We start from the raw sequence: 18823 nt of genomic DNA, 5'->3' as shown, positions 1-18823 counted from the left end.
AGTTAATAGATACATTTTACCTGCAGCAAGAAGATTGAACAAAGCTCAGTAAATCCAGGTAAAGATAATCACAAGTAACTCCCAGGTGGAAATATAAACCAGGTATCCTGACTTATTTAAAACCGGTACATAAACGGTGGAATTTAGTTATCTCTGTATGTAACACTGGGGCTTGTAGACAATGAGTTATGTATAAATAGGTACTACACAGTAGATTTACCTTGTATTGTAAACAGAGAAATAAATAGGTAACAAAAACTCAATTATACCTGACTCAATGTTTACCTCTCAAGGTGTTAAAATCTACCTGTGGTTATATATGCAATTATGTCAAGAGAGGGTAATTAATGTTAATTAGTTTAGGTAATTAATTCCTTTTATTTTTAATCCCTGCCAGTGTTTTCACACTTTGTTTATTTTATTTATTTATTTTTTTTTTTACAGACAATTAATTAAATCAGATGATTAATTGTAAGAATTTGTGTGGGGGATTCAGTGATTTAATACTTAATTTCATACATAAAAAAATTGTGTCACTCATTGATTCAAATTTGAAATATAATTACACAGTCATTTGCATTGAGTTTTAAGGTGATGGGATATTGGTACATGTCATTGTATATTAAAGATACAATTGTTGTAATCACATATTTTGCACACTGTTTTGAAATCATTAAAATACAGATTATCAAAATATTTCTCCTTATAAGAGTGAGTTCCTTAATTAATACAGTTTCTACTACAAAGATCTGTACCTGACAGAGTCAGCATTACAGAGAATGTATGGATTGTGTCAGACCTGATCAAACAACCAGGATTCATATACCTGACACAGGTAACAAGGACAGACTGCCACCTGTAATCTAAGGTGAAACCTCCCCCACAACAATCTTTTTATGGACTGAGTGGTCTCAAAGTTCAAAAAGAATGTCAACAAACATTTAAACAAGGAACCAAACATCCCTCCTTTGACCTCCTAGATCTAATTAATAAGTTTATGTATACTGGTTTCAACCCCAAACAATCTACCGGTAAATACAATCTGAAGTATCATAACATTTACCACTTGTATTATCCACTCAATAGCTTAAAAAGCTTTATTTTATTAATTCAATAAATATATTAAATGGATATAACTTACCATAAGTTTAGCTTCATCTATCTGTCATCATCATTCAGAAACTGATAGATACAGGACAGCATTGTTATCTGTGATATATAGGCAGGCAGGTCTGCTGTCACATATTGATGATCTAGGTTGAAATCCCAATCGAGCACAGTATAACACATCAATGCTGCTGATGTGCATGTAGGGCCATTTCACCCCCTTTATCTTTAAAGTTCTCTACTTTGGATGCCAGACTTCTCTTTCTTCTTTATCAAAAGGAATGTTTCATTGCATGGTGGCAAAGAATGAAATCCTTGACATTTTCAGGGAATGTGATTGCAAAAAATTAACTCTCTGTCATATATAGACACAGGAATTACTGTTTTTGCCTTAGTCCACACTAACTTCTCTATTCCTCACTGTATAGAGACCATACAATAACTTTGTACACAAATAAAGCCTGCCTAGTGCACTCAGTATGCTCGTACTCATGCTAAACACACTCACATAAACATCTGTTGAGTATACTCACACACATCTGTTGAGCACACTAATATACATGTCAAGTACACTCTCACACCAAGCAAACTCACTTACCTACCGAGCACACATTTACACTGGCTGATTTCTTCATTCTCATACTCAGTACATAAACACCAATCAATTTTTTTCCCATGCATTTCATGCAGGCTCAGATGAATTTGTATCACATGAGTTTTTTTCAATCCACTCACCTGTCAGGTTTGATTCAGAGATCTACAAGTCTATTGACTTGCTGTTCATATTTTACTGAGTATCTACTTATATCATATCTATTTATATCTCTACTTAGTACTTACCCATAATTCCAAGTCTCATTTCAACTTCCTGTTGTTTATTCTGAGCTCTGAATGAGAGATTATCTTACCTGTTGAGTTCTTTCTGAGTTCTGTAAGCAAGCGCTAGCTCATTATCTTCATTAACTAGGTCATCATTCCCTCCGTACGACTCTTTTGCGATGGCGTGTGTTGTGATGCTCTTCTCTGCTAACATTGCCCGTAACTGTAAACACTCCTCGCGACGTCTGTCTAACTCATCAGCCATCGCTGTAAACTGGTCTGTAAACAACAAAGTAATCTTCACTCTCAGCAGTAATATTGGCAATGTTTGAAGTGTGCATATTCAAAATTTATAAATCTGGTAAATCTTGTTTCAAACGTTGTAACTTATGCCTTGATAAATGATGAATGAGTAAATATTAAAGTTAAATATTAAGACTAACAAGATTTTTTTTTCTTCTGACACTGACGAACATTGCAATTAAGCTTGAATTATATTGCCTTTCTGAAAAAAAAATAGTATTGTTTCCATTTTGACACTGAATGGATAGGATTTTGAAAAAAAGCCACAAAGATAACTAGGACTCGGAGCCATTTCCACTGCATATCGATACGTCTGTATACTTGGTGACCCGATATGTCTGTATACTGTAAACCAACTTCTATTCGTGTGCGATAAATATTCATGTGCGATAAATAAAGTTTTGTGACCTAGTTTTACTAGTGAATATTAATCGCCACGAACCAATTATTTTGCTTTGTATTTGCACAGAATGTTTCCTCAGTCACGAAAATTAATTGCCCCGGATTGATTTCAAACTGACAATTTGGGAATAAAAGATGACACGAATAATAGTTGGTTTACAGTACTTGGTGACTTTGCTGACCTTAACTCAATTTTATAAATTGTGATTCTTTTTTTTTCTTTTTAGTTGTAACAATAGCATTTTACTCTTTTTCTTTATTTAACATCATTACCTCTAAATACTTTCACTTGATCCTCTATTTTCTTAGCATCTTTTAAAATCAGCCAATCAAAGCAGAGAGAAACACAGCATGTTGTTAGTAACATCCAATCATTTCACAGTTAATAGTGATTATTGGGAGGACCAATCACACACCAAGCAGAGATCACATGACAACAAATCAACCAATCACAGTGAAGAGAAGCATGCAGACAGAAGGAATATATAGAAAGAGAAAACAGAAAACTAATCAACACTAACAAGGAATTCTCTACAGCTGGCCAGCTAAAAATAAAATAACTACAGAATACTGTAAATAGATTATAACCCTAACAAGGAATTCACTACTGGCCAGCTAAAGAAAAACATAGGTAATCAAAGATTACGAAGCTCACCTCGACGAATGTTATCTATAAGTAAGGCAAATTTCACATCATATTTTTTTTCTAGTTAGGGTACATCGCAAGATCAATATCCATGCAAGTTTGATTTAATTATAGACCTGCTCAAAAAACTTTTGACCTGTTTAGTAATCAAGAAAATTTTGGTCAGTTCCAACATCCAAAGCAAGTCTGGAAGTTTTCATCCTTAGATGCACCATCTATGCAAGTTTAATCATAACAGGCCATAATATTATATAGCTACTCCAAAAAAAATTACCCTGGTCACTCTTCTGGAAAATGTACATCAGATTCAGAATCCAAGGCAAGTCTGGAAGTGTCCATCCCTAGATACATCATCCATGCTAATTTGGTTAAAATATGGCTAAAATTCACTCATGTGGAAAATCTAGGTCAGATCCAGCATTCGAAGCAGGTTGGTTAGTGTACATCCCTAGATGCATCATCCATGAAAGTTTGGTCAAGGTAGGGCTTATAGTTACTTGGGAATGAGACTACTCCTAAATCTAAACCTGGTCTCACATGTGGAAAATCTAGATCCGATCCAGCATCTGAACAAGTGTGGTAGTGTCCATCCCTGGATGCATCATCCATGCAAGTTTGGTCCGGGTAGGGTTTATAGTAACTTGGGAATGGACCTGCTCCTAAAACTTTAACCTGGTCACTCATCTGGAAAATATAGGTCAGATCCAGCATCCGAAGCAAGTTTGGTAGTGTCCATCCCTAGATGCATCATCCATGCAAGTTTGGTCAAGGTAGGGCTTATAGTTACTTGGGAATGGACCTGCTCCTAAAACTTTAACCTGGTCACTCATCTGGAAAATCTAGGTCAGATCCAGCATTCGAAGTAAGTGTGGCCATGTCCATCCCTAGATGCATCATCCATGCAAGTTTGGTCAAGGTAGGGCTTATAGTTACTTGGGAATGGACCTGCTCCTAAAACTTTAACCTGGTCACTCATCTGGAAAATCTAGGTCAGATCCAGCATCCGAAGCAAGTGTGGTAGTGTCCATCCCTAGATGCATCATCCATGCAAGTTTGGTCAAGGTAGGGCTTATAGTTACTTGGGAATGGACCTGCTCCTAAAACTTTAACCTGGTCACTCATCTGGAAAATCTAGGTCAGATCCAGCATCCGAAGCAAGTTTAGTAGTGTCCATCCCTAGATGCATCATCCATGCAAGTTTGGTCAAGGTAGGGCTTATAGTTACTTGGGAATGGACCTGCTCCTAAAACTTTAAGCTGGTCACTCATCCGGAAAATCTAGGTCAGATCTAGCATCCGAAGCAAGTGTGGTAGTGTCCATCTCTAGATGCATCATCAATGCAAGTTTGATCCAGGTAGGGCTTATAGTTACTAAGGAATGGACCTGCTCCTAAAACTTTAACCTGGTCACTCATCTGGAAAATCTAGGTCAGATCCAGCATCCGAAGCAAGTTTGGTAGTGTCCATCCCTAGATGCATCATCCATGCAAGTTTGGTCCAGGTAGGGCTTATAGTTACTTGGGAATGGGACTTGCTCCTAAAACTTTAACCTGGGACGCCGACGCTAACGCCAACGCCGACACCTACGCCGGGGGTATAGCATAAGCTCATCTCGACTTCGTCGAGGTGAGCTAAAAATAATAACAGAATACTGTAAATAGATTATAACACTAACAAGGAATTCACTACTGGTCAGCTAAAGAAAAAAATAATAACAGAATACTGTAAATAGATTATAACCCTAACAAGGAATTCACTACTGGCCAGCTAAAGAAAAAAATAATAACAGAATACTGTAAATAGATTATAGATTATAACCCTGACAAGGAATTCACTACTGGCCAGCTAAAGAAAAAAATAATAACAGAATACTGTAAATAGATTATAACACTAACAAGGAATTCTCTACTGGCCAGCTAAAGAAAAAAATAATAACAGAATACTGTAAATAGATTATAACCCTAACAAGGAATTCTCTACTGGTCAGCTAAAGAAAAAAATAATAACAGAATATGGTAAATAGATTATAACACTAACAAGGAATTCACTACTGGTCAGCTAAAGAAAAAAATAATAACAGAATACTGTAAATAGATTATAACCCTAACAAGGAATTCACTACTGGCCAGCTAAAGAAAAAAATAATAACAGAATACTGTAAATAGATTATAACCCTAACAAGGAATTCACTACTGGTCAGCTAAAGAAAAAAATAATAACAGAATACTGTAAATAGATTATAACCCTAACAAGGAATTCACTACTGGCCAGCTAAAGAATAAAATAATAACAGAATACTGTAAATAGATTATAACCCTAACAAGGAATTCTCTACTGGTCAGCTAAAGAAAAAAATAATAACAGAATACTGTAAATAGATTATAACCCTAACAAGGAATTCACTACTGGCCAGCTAAAGAATAAAATAATAACAGAATACTGTAAATAGATTATAACCCTAACAAGGAATTCACTACTGGCCAGCTAAAGAATAAAATAATAACAGAATACTGTAAATAGATTATAACCCTAACAAGGAATTCTCTACTGGTCAGCTAAAGAAACAAATAACTACAGATTAGTGTAAACAGATTATAACCCTAACACTAACTAGGAATTCTCTACTGGCCAGCTAAAGAAAAACAAATAAGTACAAATTACTGTAAATGTACTATATTTGGCTGTGTATTCTTTTTAGCGTTTTTCAGGAAGAGCTGCACCTGCTTATTATAATCAAATATATAGCTAGATGTCTTTACATATATATATCTATATCTAGGACATTCAGAAATCAAATCTACACTTACTTATTAATAAATTAATTTTTGCCAAATATACTTCATACAAGTAATAATACATTTACAGTTTACTGACAAATTTTTTAATTTGATTATTTCTATTCCATTAAAATGTTCTAGACTAAATAGGGTGCTATGCCCTCTTGACCCGAGAAATAAAGTGTAAAAATGACTTTAAGCATTCTCTGGCTATAGAAACCAATAAGATAAACATTAAAGCAAGAAAATTAGTATTTCAACATTAGTAACACAACACCACATAGACTGATTCTGAGCAAGCAATAAAATCACAAGTCACCACAAGTCCAATGTCTATAAATAGACTTACCCATAAACTCCTTGCCGGCGGGGGAATTAGTTCCTCCTTTCTCGAAGCTGACATTCTGGGAGATGGACTTCATTAACTTCGCCACCTCTCTCTTCAGTTTATCATTCTCATTCTGAAGTTCCTGCATCTGTTTAGGAGAACCAGTAAGAGTTATCTCTCCTTAGACAAATTTTGTAAGAGTTATCTCTCTTTTTTAATTAAATTTTGAAAAAGTTATCTCTTGCATCAAATATTGTAAGGGTTATAGATTTTCATAATGGTATCCTTTCTTTAAACAAATTGAATGAGAAATTTTGTAAGAGTTACCTCTCTTTAAACAAATTGAATAAGAATTCCATATTCTATGTGAGAGATTATACTTGCATTTGAAATTTCAAAGGTTACAATTTCAGTTTTCTCTCTTCTGAATGACCTAACTCTCACAACATGATTAATATTATTTTTCTCAATAATAAAGAATTCAATATACAGGAAAGTAAATATCACAATACATGCACGAGATCTTATTATTATTCATATCAGATATTTTATAATATTTAAAACATTCAAGGTAAATATAGAGGGGAGTGGAGGATGTGTGATGCAATTGGAAGACTCAGGAAATACAATAAATTTAGAACCTATACTATAGGGGGAACAGATCTGATTACAGATTTCACCATGTATTTTTATGGTTCTCTGTCAATTTTTTAGAGGCATGTTATATTTTACCATGTAGATTTCTCATGAGATTTTCATGCGAAATGAACAATTGTTAATATCCAAGATGCTAATTATTAATAATGTAAATTCATATCACTAATAATGTTCATGATTGCAGACAATCCAGGTTTTATTTTAGACTGAATTTTACATCTGGTCTAACTTTCAGATTCTACAGGTTAAGTTTCAATTGGTTATTATGATAATTTTGTTAATGTGATATCTCCCTTTTAATCTAATACTGTATAATTTATTACATTCCTATTACTGTCCAGAAAGTCTTTTTCAAACCATGCTATTTTTTCGTTCAGAGTTACCTCCTCTTTATTATCATGTGGAGGTTCCTTGTCTATATGTCCATTCATACTCTGTAACAAAGGCTGTAGCTATAGTCACATGACATAACGTGGTCACATGACAAAACAGCTAACTTGGTCACATGACAAACAGCCAACTTGGTCACATAACAAAAAGAAAATCTGTTCACATGTCGAACAGGCTACTCGGTTAAATGACAAAAAGCCAGCATGGTCACCTGTTAAAAAGCTAACTTGGTCACCTGTTAAAAAGCTAACTTGGTCACATGAAATAAAGCTTACTGTTCTTAGGTACATGTAACTGGGTCATGTGACAGTTTACTGGGTCATGTGACAGTTTACTGGGTCATGTGACAATTATTTGGGTCAAATTGCAACAAAAGGTTTTAAGTTGCTAGACTCTACTTTCAACACCTATATACTAATTAGAAGCTAAAAAAAAAATTGTGATTTTGCGTAGTAAAGCAAGGAAAACATTTACTGTAAAGCTTGACTACTGTTAAACTACACATCTAGTTAACTGTGAATTATTCACAGCTAGTCTGAAGTTCAATTTCTAAATTTCAGAGATATTTTGGAGAAAATCTACACTTAATTTTTTATTGGGGGGGGGGGGGGCTATCATGTCATTGTAAAGAACAGTGAACAATTTTGATCAACATTAACAACAAACATTAAAATGTGTTGACTCTGACATAATTTTATAGAACTAACTACAGACCAGTTTGTTCTTTGTTTCTGAAACCCTGTCCATCATTACCTTTAAGTTATTATAAGCAAACTCGGGGGTGGTGATTTTAAATCCTGATTTTTCCTCGTCCTCATCGTCCCTCTCATCAAGTTCATCAGCGAGCTTGGATTTTGTCATTTCAAGCTCAGCCACACGTTTCTGTAACTTGATCACGAGCTGAACGTCGTCCGCGTTTACAAGCTGTTGCTGCAGGGGGAGCGGAGAGAAAAGATACAAAGGTTCGTGCATAAAATAAACAGGTGATCAAACAAAACCTCAGTGGTGGATCTAAGAGGTACAGGTATATTCTGTTGAATCTGAAGCATCACTTTTTTTCTCTGTTGTTTTCTTTTCTTTCTCTTTTAAGCTTATTGTTTTTTGTTTATGTTAGTTTGTTGTTTGCTTTTTCATTTTATTTTTATTTGCTATGGGTTCTTTAAGTTTTAAATCAATGAATTAATAACAAGAATCATTAAACATGGTAATAATTCAAAATTGATTAATAAAGTAAATTTCTACATTCAAGTTGAATTTTTATTCAAAAATTCAAGATCCACCACAGACAAGTACACACAAACAAGGAAAATTCAAGCATGCAACAAAAATCGAACTTAAACTCTGAACAAAAATTGAATTAAATGTACTACCTTAAGCTATGCCCAGCAAAACATGGGCATTTCCTACACAATACTTCAGCAGACATGAGCAATAAACAGGGGAGGTAACTTTGTGTAAGGGATATAACTCTTACGTCACATCTCTAATTATGACTTGATACAAAAACTCATTACAGTCTGGCCATATGTAGCATCCTCAAGTTTAGGGTTTTGTCTTATTTTCTGTCACCTGACCTCTGATGCAACTCTCCATAATCAATTTAAAACAAATTTTAAGAGAGAGACAGTTCTTAAATTTAAGATAAGAGATTAAAACTGTTATCATTAAAACATAAAGCATTGCCCCTCACCTGTATTTCAGAAAAATGGGAAAAAGACAAAAAACTTATATGAGGAAGTTCTCCAAATAATTAACAGGTAAACAACCTTAAATGACAAGCAGAACACAGAATAATATGTCTGTTTTTGCATAACAGAGAATTTTTTTTTATGCATGTATGTTAAAAATGTCCAAGACCCATTCTGAATATATGTTAGATTTATTCTTCAGTGAGGTTTAGATAATTAAATTTCAAACAAGTTAAGGATTTATGATAAAACACATCATTTTCTTCTCAGATCATGCACTTAAACCAAGAGAAATTCACCCAAATCTGTTTAAAGCATTGATAAAGAAAGGCCTTAATCCCTCAAGTCATACAGGAGTTGTCTTCCTTGGTTAAGCTACCTGATGAGAACCCCCATGCTGTAATCAGGGATTTTTCTGTTTTCTGTTAACAAGCAACCTTTTCCCTCATTTCTTACATTTTATTATTCAAATTGTAACACGCTAAAAACACCATCTCAACAAAATTATCTGACACCTTTTCTACTTGAATGTACCAGGTACAAAAAATCTGCAGCAAGGAATGACTGATCATCAGGGAAAAGTTTCTTTCATAGAGTGATAATGGGTATATATTTCAAATAAGTAATCTTTGCTCAAATGTGTAAGGCTTACACCTAATTTTATTGTAGAATAACTGTAGATTATTCATTTAAGAGGGCCGAGAAGGGTTTGCATTGCACAAACTTGTAGTGTTTGCTTTGAAGTGAGAAAAAAATGGATTTCCCCAAACAATCCTTTAATAAATATGTGTATTTTGAGATGGTCCCTAAAAATACCCAGCTGGTAGATTTTTCTGAAACTTTGCATGTACACTAAAGTCAATGCAGGCTACAAATGGTATAAATTGAAGAGTTTCTCTTCTGTAAGTTTTAACAAACTAAATCCCCTTAAGTAAATCTACAACATTCAAAAATGGTTTGCTAATTGAGAAATATAATAAAAATGTCAAATTATCTTGACACTTTTCCAATTCACTTTTAAAAAATAAATTTAATTTTAAAAAAGACAAGGAATAAGTAGAAATAAAAAAAATATAAATATGAATGAAATCTGTCCAGTACACAATGTTTAGATAGCCGTAACAGGTAGATATACATGTCTATAAATAGGATTTATAATTAGATCATCTTAATAAGTCCCATTCAACGATATAATGTAGACAAGTAAGTACAAATGTCCTTAAGACAGAGAACAAGTTAAAACTCAGCCTGTCTGTCTGTCTGTAACTCTGTGTGGCCTGCATAAGGAAATAGAGATAAATATGAGATGGAATAGAGTTATCTAACTTTAACCTGAAAGTTATTTCCCTTTTCCCTACATAAAATATTCATTGAGACAGAATTATTCCTTCTGTAATTAATATGTCAATTGTTTTCTGAATTATCATCTTCCTTTTGCCGAATCAATAAATTTATTTATATCAAAGAAATAGTGCCCTTCTAGTTGTATAGAAGCTGTAGTTTAGTAATAGTTGACAGATTTAGTGATTTAATTTGAAAGATTTTATAGAAAAAAGAAATAAAGAAGTGAAGAAAAGAAATAAATTTATTTTATCTTACAGAAGTATAGGAAGAAAAGCAAAAAATTTGATGATAAGTTTTCTTTAGTTACAAGATTTACTGGTGATTTTTTTTTTCTTCTGTTTTTCAATTTTAAATGAGTTACCTCCCCTGAGACTTTATACAGAAATTTCTAACAAATTTAACATTTTTTTTCTTTAACATCAGCTCACACTTCATGCTCTATCACAACTATAATCAAATTCTTAAACTTTTACAAAGTAAAAATTAAAATAAAAATGCATCCTAAAATTAAACACACTAATTTTTTGCACACTGAAAAGGAAGAACAACATACAGTGTGAGGTCTGGTGATTGGCTGGGAGGAACTAATGCTGGACATTTGATTGCCTGGGAGGAATTAATGCTGGACATTTAATTGCCTGGGAGGAATTAATGCTGGACATTTAATTGCCTGGGAGGAATTAACACTGGACATTTGATTGGCTGGATAGGAATTAATGCTTGACATTTGATTGGCTAGAATGAGTAAATTCTGGGAATTTGATTGGCTGATAAGAATAAATTCTGGTAATTAGCATGAGTGGAGCAGGATAAATGTGAAATCTTTATGACAGAGGCTAAATCTGATGCTAGAAAGATTGACAATTCAAATTCTTATTTGACAACAAAAAGAAAAGTTTTCCTTTTTTGTGTCCTGCAGCCTCCCAAGAGTTCAATATATATTTGGGTGGGCGAGGGACTGATCCATCCCAGAAATGGTGAAACGTTTGATCCACTCCTGTGTTTTTCTCAGTACTGTAATGATAACACCTACCTTAAGAGCATCAAAAGCTGAGTTTGAGATGACAGCGTCAGAGTTGCCTGCCCTTGGATGACCCTCTTCTTCATACTGCCTCAGTTTTTCCTCTAGTTTTGTTTTCTGTTGCTCAATTTCCTTCATCTTGTTCTGTAGCCTCAGAATCAAACCAACATCAACATCCTACAAAAAAAAGTTTGATCCACCTCTCATTACAAGGCAACTACAAATTTTGAATCTTGGATCCACCACTGAGACACAGACTTAATTTTTTCCTAAGAAGTATGTATGGTTGAGATACAGAAATATAAGTGGAAATAGAATTTATCCACTTGACCATGTGTATACAAAGATCCCAGTTCTCTGGATTTCTTTTAAAATAATAAAATTAATTTCTCTCTAGGCATTCATTAAGAATAGCAATAAAATTAATTTCTTTTCAGTGACATAGTTTCTAATTTTTTTTTAGAAGAAAGTTTTACCTTCATTTCTTTCTCCATGGCGCTCGCTGTTGGTACAGGAGGAGCAGGTGCCTTCTTTTTCTTTTTTGTACCATAACCTTGATCCTACAATCAACATCAAAATTCCTAATAATGGTGCATCATTTAAATTCATTTCTTCTCTGAGAAAATATTTGTTTTATTCATAACCCATCCTATCTTATCTTTTTTAATATTATAATAATTTTGAAACATAAAAAGAAAACTGTGTCACATTTCCTTGTTTCATTTCTTAATCTTTTCTAGCCTGTTCTTATGTTATTTGAAACACAGTACTGAATAACTTCATTTGCCCCTTCTGGCAATTCAGTAGTACTCTGCCTTGTTATTTGGTAACTCCAAATTTTTTTTGTCCATTTTAATCATCTACAAAGCCTGTCTGAGCCTTAAGATTTATTATCCCTTTATTTACTCAAACAAAATTTGCTTTGAAGACACTGATTTCCCAAAAAGAAATCTAAGTCATAAATAAAATGCAAACAAATCCAGCATATTACAATTTTTGGGGGGAATTAATCTATTTTTCCCTTACAGTAAGAGTTACCTCTCTTATCAGAAAGTAAATGAACCTTATTTAACACCCTGCTCTCACCTTATCTGTCAGAATTTGGTTATGTACTTTTAATAAATTTTTTGGTAGTAAGAGTTATCTCTCTTATCAGAAGGTAAATGAACCTTAAGTAACCCTCCTCTCACCTTGTCCTCCGGTGCCTCCTCCTCGTACTTGACTTCGTCAGGGGACGCAGAGCTGGTGTAGGACTCCAGGCTTATTGCGCTGATGTCAGACGGAGTCCGCTTGTGGCCGTGTGGTGATGTTACCATCTGCATCTCAGACTGTAGATTCTCGAACCTCTGCTGGAGTCGAGCGTGCTCTTTAACGAGTCTCTGGTGGTGGCTACGCTCGGAATCAAACTCAGCCTGGAGTTGTTGGGTAGCTTCCTCTAATTTCCTCTTTAGCACATCTTAAATGATAAATAAAATCATTATGCAGATTCATGATCCACCACTATTTCTAATATATTAATCAAAAGAAACCTTGGATCCCCCTACCATCCGTACTGGTCTCCTGTTGCTGTAGTTTAAGGCTGGCCTTCTCTAGTTCTTCCTTCAGTTTACATTTCTCCTCCGCCATCTTACTTAACACCTGTAACAAACAAGAATAGGTAGATATTGTAGATATTGCTTTATGAATACAAGTAAAAGGTTAATCCTTCTCATTCTCACTTTAACCTGTGTGTATTCCTTTCATAGCTCTTGTTTCTCTGTCATAAGGACTTTTTTTTCTCCTTTTTCCTTCTCTATCTTTCCTTGAGTGTTTTTTTCTATTTCTAGCTCTTTCTTTGTAATGAAAACCTCTTCCTTTTCTCTCTCTCTGTTACCTGTGTCTGTTCCTTTAACAGTCCTTTCTCAATTTGAGGACCTGCCCCCTACATGCCCCATCTCTCTCTCTCTCTCTTTGTTCCTTTTACAACTTCTCTTTCTCAGTGACAAGGACCTGTTTCTCTCTCTCTTCCCCTGTTTCTTTTTCACCTGTGTGTGTTCCTTCACTAACTCCTCTTTCTCTGTGATGAGGACCTCTTTGTCCCCCCCCCCTCTCTCACTTACCTGTGTGTGTTCCATCATTAGCTCCTCTTTCTCTGTGATGAGGACCTGCTTGTCCTCCTTCCCCCTCTCTCTCTCTTACCTGTGTATGTTCCTTCACTAACTCCTCTTTCTCTGTGATGAGGACCTGTTCTGTCTCTCTCACCTGTGTGTGTTCCTCCACTAGCTCCTCTTTCTCCATGATGAGGACCTACTTGTCCTCCCTCTTTCTCTCCGTTTCTCTCTCTCTCTCTCTCTCACCTGTGTGTGTTCCTTCACTAACTCCTCTTTTTCTGTGATGAGGACCTGCTTGTCCTCCCTCTCTTTACTGAGTTCTTCCTGGAGGTCCTTGATTTGCTGTATCAGGTCCGTGATCTTGTTTGAGGACTTCTTGGCCTCCTCACTCGAGGACCTCAGCTTCTCCATCTCAGTCTTCAGTTGTTTAATGTAGACCTCTTGTTCTTTTATGGTCATACCCTCCTTGTTCTGTAATAAATGACAGCAGGAGTTTATTTATATTTCTGATCCATGTATAATTCAGATGATGTAGGTTATATTTGAATTGTTTATCTGCTGGTGAATTTGAGTATCTCAAACAAACTCTACACATGTACAATAATTGGATTCAGATTCGCACCATACAAGTTAACTTAGTAATAAAGAACTTCCTTATTTTTCACTGTTTCTTAAACTGATATAAAGAATCTCAATTATAAAGAATTCTAATTCAACATCACGGTGACTTCCTAATACTGATCATTTACTGTATCTGTATATATATATATACTGTATCTACACACTATTATGATTCATATCCACACCCTATTTTTTGAATCAGATCCACACCCCAATTTTGATTCAGATGCACTCCCTATTTTGTACAATTTTTAGATCCCCTCCCTTACCTTGGCATCCAGTTTCTGTTGTAGCTGTATGATCTTGTTCTCCAGGCCTTTGTTAACATTCTTAATGTGTTCCACAGACTTAGCCTCAATCTGAAATCAAAGCATGAAACTGAAAGTACATAACTACAAACTGAAAGTACACAACTACAAACTGAAAGTACATAACTAAACCAGAAGTCTCTGATGAGACTGTAGCTCTACTGGTCTGTTTGTATAACAAAAGAAAAGTAGCACTTGGATTTGAAACATTGCAACATGCAACAATAAATAGAATTATGTATCTTAATGTAGTCTACTTTTGTGACAAGTTATATTGAAATCAAATGAAAACTAGGAGTAGTAGCGTTTTGAAAGCATTTCACGGAAATTTCTATTTTTAGTACCGGTAACCATGACAACACCATTCACCCAAATAAAAAAAAACAGAAATACATATTATGTATCGTAGTGTATTCTAACTGTGTGCCAAATTAGATTGAAATCAGACCAAAATTGTAGGAGGAGTAACGTTTTAAAGGAATTTCACAGACATTTCTATTTTAAGTAACCATGGCAACACTGTTCATCGAATTTAAAAACCAATGCAATAAATTATGTATCTTAGTATAGTCTTCTTGTATGCCTAATTATATTAGAAGCAGACTAAAACTGTAGCAGGAGTAGTGTTTTAAAGGAATTTCACAGAAATTCCTATTTTTAGTAACCATGGCAACACCGTCCATCGAAATCAAAAACCAATGCACTAAATTATGTGTCTTAGTGTAGTCTACTTGTGTGCCAAGTTATACTGAAATCGGACCAAAACTGTAGGAGGAGTAGCGTTTTAAAGAAATTTCACAGAAATTTCTATTTTTAGTAACCATGACAACACCGTCCATCGAAATCAAAAACCGATGCACTAAATTATGTATCTTAGTGTAGTCTACTTGTGTGCCAAGTTATATTGAAATCGGACCAAAACTGTAGGAGGAGTAGCGTTTTAAAGGAATTTCACAGAAATTTCTATTTTTAGTAACCATGACAACACCGTCCATCGAAATCAAAAACCGATGCACTAAATTATGTATCTTAGTGTAGTCTACTTGTGTGCCAAGTTATATTGAAATTGGACCAAAACTGTAGGAGGAGTAGCGTTTTGAAAAATTGTTTACAGACAGACGGACAGACAGACAGACAGACAGACAGACAGACGGACGGACGACGGACACCTTACTATTGCATAAGCTCTTCTGGTCTCTGACCAGTAGAGCTAAAAACTGAAAGTACACAGCTACAAAGTGAAAGTACATAACTACAAAATAAAAACCGAAAGAGAATAACTACATGTTGAAAGTTAAAAAATCTGCGAACTGAACGCAATTAATCAATTTAAGGAGTTCAGTTGACGGGATGCTTCTCCTTAATCATCAACTGAATATTAGAGAAATTAGTTATAACTTTCAGGATCCTGTATATTAAGATAGAATATTTCATATTTGGATTTCAATTTTTCTATTAAACATCATGACATGTATTTGAAACAAAATCTATATGATGATCACATCTATTATTGAATGCTCCCTGCTTAATCAGTGATTACAATCAAAATAAATTCCAATAATTAACACTCCCTAACAATTACTCTTGCCCCATACCTTGAGTTGTTTAAGCTCCTTCTTGGCTCGGCGTCGTCGGTAGTGACTCTGTAGTAACACGATCCCCCTCATCACTCTCTTATACCTCTTCCTGGCCAGCCAGGATCGTACAAGTTTCTGAATCGTGATAGCGCGATGTTCATGTAGCTCCTTCTTAAACAGAATGCGTCCAAAGAATCCTCGAATGGCTGACTGTTAAAAGACCACAAAGCTAAATTAATGGTTGTTTTCATAAGGAAATACACGTTGATATGTTAGGTTGGGACATTATTTTTAATGTCTCATTCAATGGACCCAGACACGAGATGCTAAGGATTCAGTGAGGTTTTATTATATGCTGCTCTGATTACAATCTCTTGGCAAGAAATAAGCAGTTTCTTAGAGTTCCTATATGGAAGATTTTATAATCATGAAGGAAAAAAGAAGGAATAGATGAAGAAATTGAATGACTTACTTGTATAATAATGGTAGATTTCCTGACTTTGATATAATGTGACCTTGCTTTGTAACCCTTCCAGTGCTTTTGAATACGAGTGGCGGCAAACGTTTCCCGTAGAAATTTGGCATGTCTGAAAAAAATTAAATGTATTGTTTTACTATCTTTGACTATTGAAGGTTAGAAATTTACATCAATATATATAGAGATATTTATTCAGAATATCACAGAAGAGTGTTAGGAAGTTATATTCAGCATTTATCAATTGACCTTCTAGCCAGCAAACCCCACCCATATCTTTAATATTCATTAACTGACCTCGAGACCAGAAACCCCCCCCCCTTCATATTTTTATATTCATAAATCAAAATGACCTCCAGGCCAGTAAATCCCTGCCCTTATTTAAATTAATTTAACTGACCTTCTGGCCAGCAGACCCCGCCCATATTTCTGTAACAGGGTGATGGACTTCATGATTCGTTGATATCGTCGTCGTGCCAACCAGCCTTTGACGTGTTTCTGTATCATGATTCCGCACGCCTTCAGTTTATCGGAGCGTAACTTCTCCAGGTAAGCCACCTGACCCGCGCGGAAAAATATCTTGGTTTTTCCAAATCTGTACTTGTCTGGATCCTGTGAAAATGAAAGTGAAAGTAGAAAAAAAAAAAAACGGCCTAGATTTTATGTTTTTTTTTAAAATAGCAAAAATTTTAAGTTTTTAACTATCTTTTGAATTAAGAAGAAAAGATAAAAAAAACATGTTCTTAGATACTAATCAAACATTTTCCACGGTATTCAAACCATGCAAAAATCATTTGCAAATTCTCTTTCCAAGAGTTTTTTTTTTCAACTTTTGAAATTGCCAAGCAACATGCTTTTTTCAAACATTTAACAGACTGACATTTAAAGGGACTATCATTCAGTTTCAAATTTTTAAATTTAAATGAAATGGTTCTCTTCTATATCTTAAATGACCTATCATTAACAGTTAAATATACCCCTCTCAGAATCATAATCTTAGAAGTGTTAGATTCCTATATTTCCACAGGGCAATGTTATGGTTAGCTGTATAAATAATCCTTGTGAAGAAACAGACATATTAGCTTATGGATGACTACAGAATTGTGGAATTAGACCTTAAAGGTGCTTAGACACAGATTTGAACTGAATATTTTCTCAAATTTTCTGTATAATATCATGACTTATATATTGAAATAGCATTTCACACGAAATTATAATTAAATACTTATTTTATCTGGAAATTATTGGAACTACAAATTCCGGGATGCATTTGATTAACACATATTTACACTTACACAAATTTTAACTTTATCCTTAATATATAAGAAAAGAAGCAATTTTGTTATATTACATCTATAATACAGAAAATTCAGAGCAGTAAAGTTCGAAAGCAAAACCAACTCACCAGTATTGTCCGTCTGTGCTCTGTGATGTGTACGAAGTTTAACAAATTGAACACACCCGTGAAACGTAAACTGTTTTTGTAAACAGGGCACGAGCTCTGTTATTGTTAATGTTTACGATTCACCGGGTGTGTTCAATTGTTAAACTCTGCACACACCACTGAGCATGGACTTACAATACTGTGAGTGGGTTTTGCTTTCGAACATTTCTACTCTGAATTTTCTGGGTTATAGTTTTAATATTTTTCATTAATACACAACAAAATTGCCACAAGAATAAAATTAAAATATGTGAAAGCGCAAGGATGTGTCAATCCAACGCGTCCAGAAATTCGAAGTTTTAATAAATTCGAGATGAAATAAGATTTTTATTATATTTTAGTATGAAATGCTATAGCAACATATAAGTCATGAAATTATACAGAAAATTTGAGAAAATATTAACTTCAAATCTGTGTCCAAGCACCTTTAAATGATGATTTGTGTAGGGGATAGGATCCAGTAAGTCATTGTTAATCCACCTACTGACAATTTCAGAATGACAAACCACTTTATGAATTTTAACCTTGTTATACCATTCCACCCAAAGGTAATTTATAAAACATCAACTGTTTCAACCCTTTCAGTCTACACTTAACTTATTAATTGAATAATTACTCTTATACAGTATCAAGATCCTTGTTTCTCTTCTAAATTGTGTAAACTCTGAGCACTAAGTATGTATAAACATAGATGTCGGAAACTTTTTTTTTGCAAAGATAGACATAATATAGTCATAAAAATTGTGGTTTAGCCCCCCAAACTTTTTTGTTGGTTTAACCCCCACCCACCCCATTTTCAATTTGCTTCCAATGCCTATGATATATGT

The 18823-nt window shown here is 34.4% G+C and overlaps 1 protein-coding gene across 1 annotated transcript in view; it reads right to left on the bottom strand.

Annotated features, from left to right (window-relative positions):
• LOC133199868 (unconventional myosin-Va-like) overlaps window positions 1-18823 on the bottom strand; it is a 56740-nt gene that overhangs the window by 18112 nt on the left and 19805 nt on the right. The window contains exons 20-33 of the mRNA XM_061335687.1: window positions 16953-17164; window positions 16550-16664; window positions 16096-16287; window positions 14462-14551; window positions 13818-14042; window positions 13026-13119; window positions 12672-12937; window positions 11958-12041; window positions 11494-11658; window positions 8182-8358; window positions 7422-7472; window positions 6403-6529; window positions 2905-2943; window positions 2016-2205 (exon numbers count right to left, since the gene is read on the bottom strand). Coding sequence (XP_061191671.1) covers window positions 2016-2205; window positions 2905-2943; window positions 6403-6529; window positions 7422-7472; window positions 8182-8358; window positions 11494-11658; window positions 11958-12041; window positions 12672-12937; window positions 13026-13119; window positions 13818-14042; window positions 14462-14551; window positions 16096-16287; window positions 16550-16664; window positions 16953-17164 — 2027 coding nt within the window. The remainder of the gene's footprint in view (window positions 1-2015; window positions 2206-2904; window positions 2944-6402; window positions 6530-7421; window positions 7473-8181; window positions 8359-11493; window positions 11659-11957; window positions 12042-12671; window positions 12938-13025; window positions 13120-13817; window positions 14043-14461; window positions 14552-16095; window positions 16288-16549; window positions 16665-16952; window positions 17165-18823) is intronic.

This window comes from Saccostrea echinata, unplaced genomic scaffold, assembly GCF_033153115.1.
Source record: "Saccostrea echinata isolate AGI-Se365-2 ecotype Australia unplaced genomic scaffold, CSIRO_AGI_Sech_v1 ptg000036l, whole genome shotgun sequence".
Taxonomy (NCBI): domain Eukaryota; kingdom Metazoa; phylum Mollusca; class Bivalvia; order Ostreida; family Ostreidae; genus Saccostrea; species Saccostrea echinata.
This window is presented reverse-complemented; position numbering and strand designations above follow the sequence as displayed.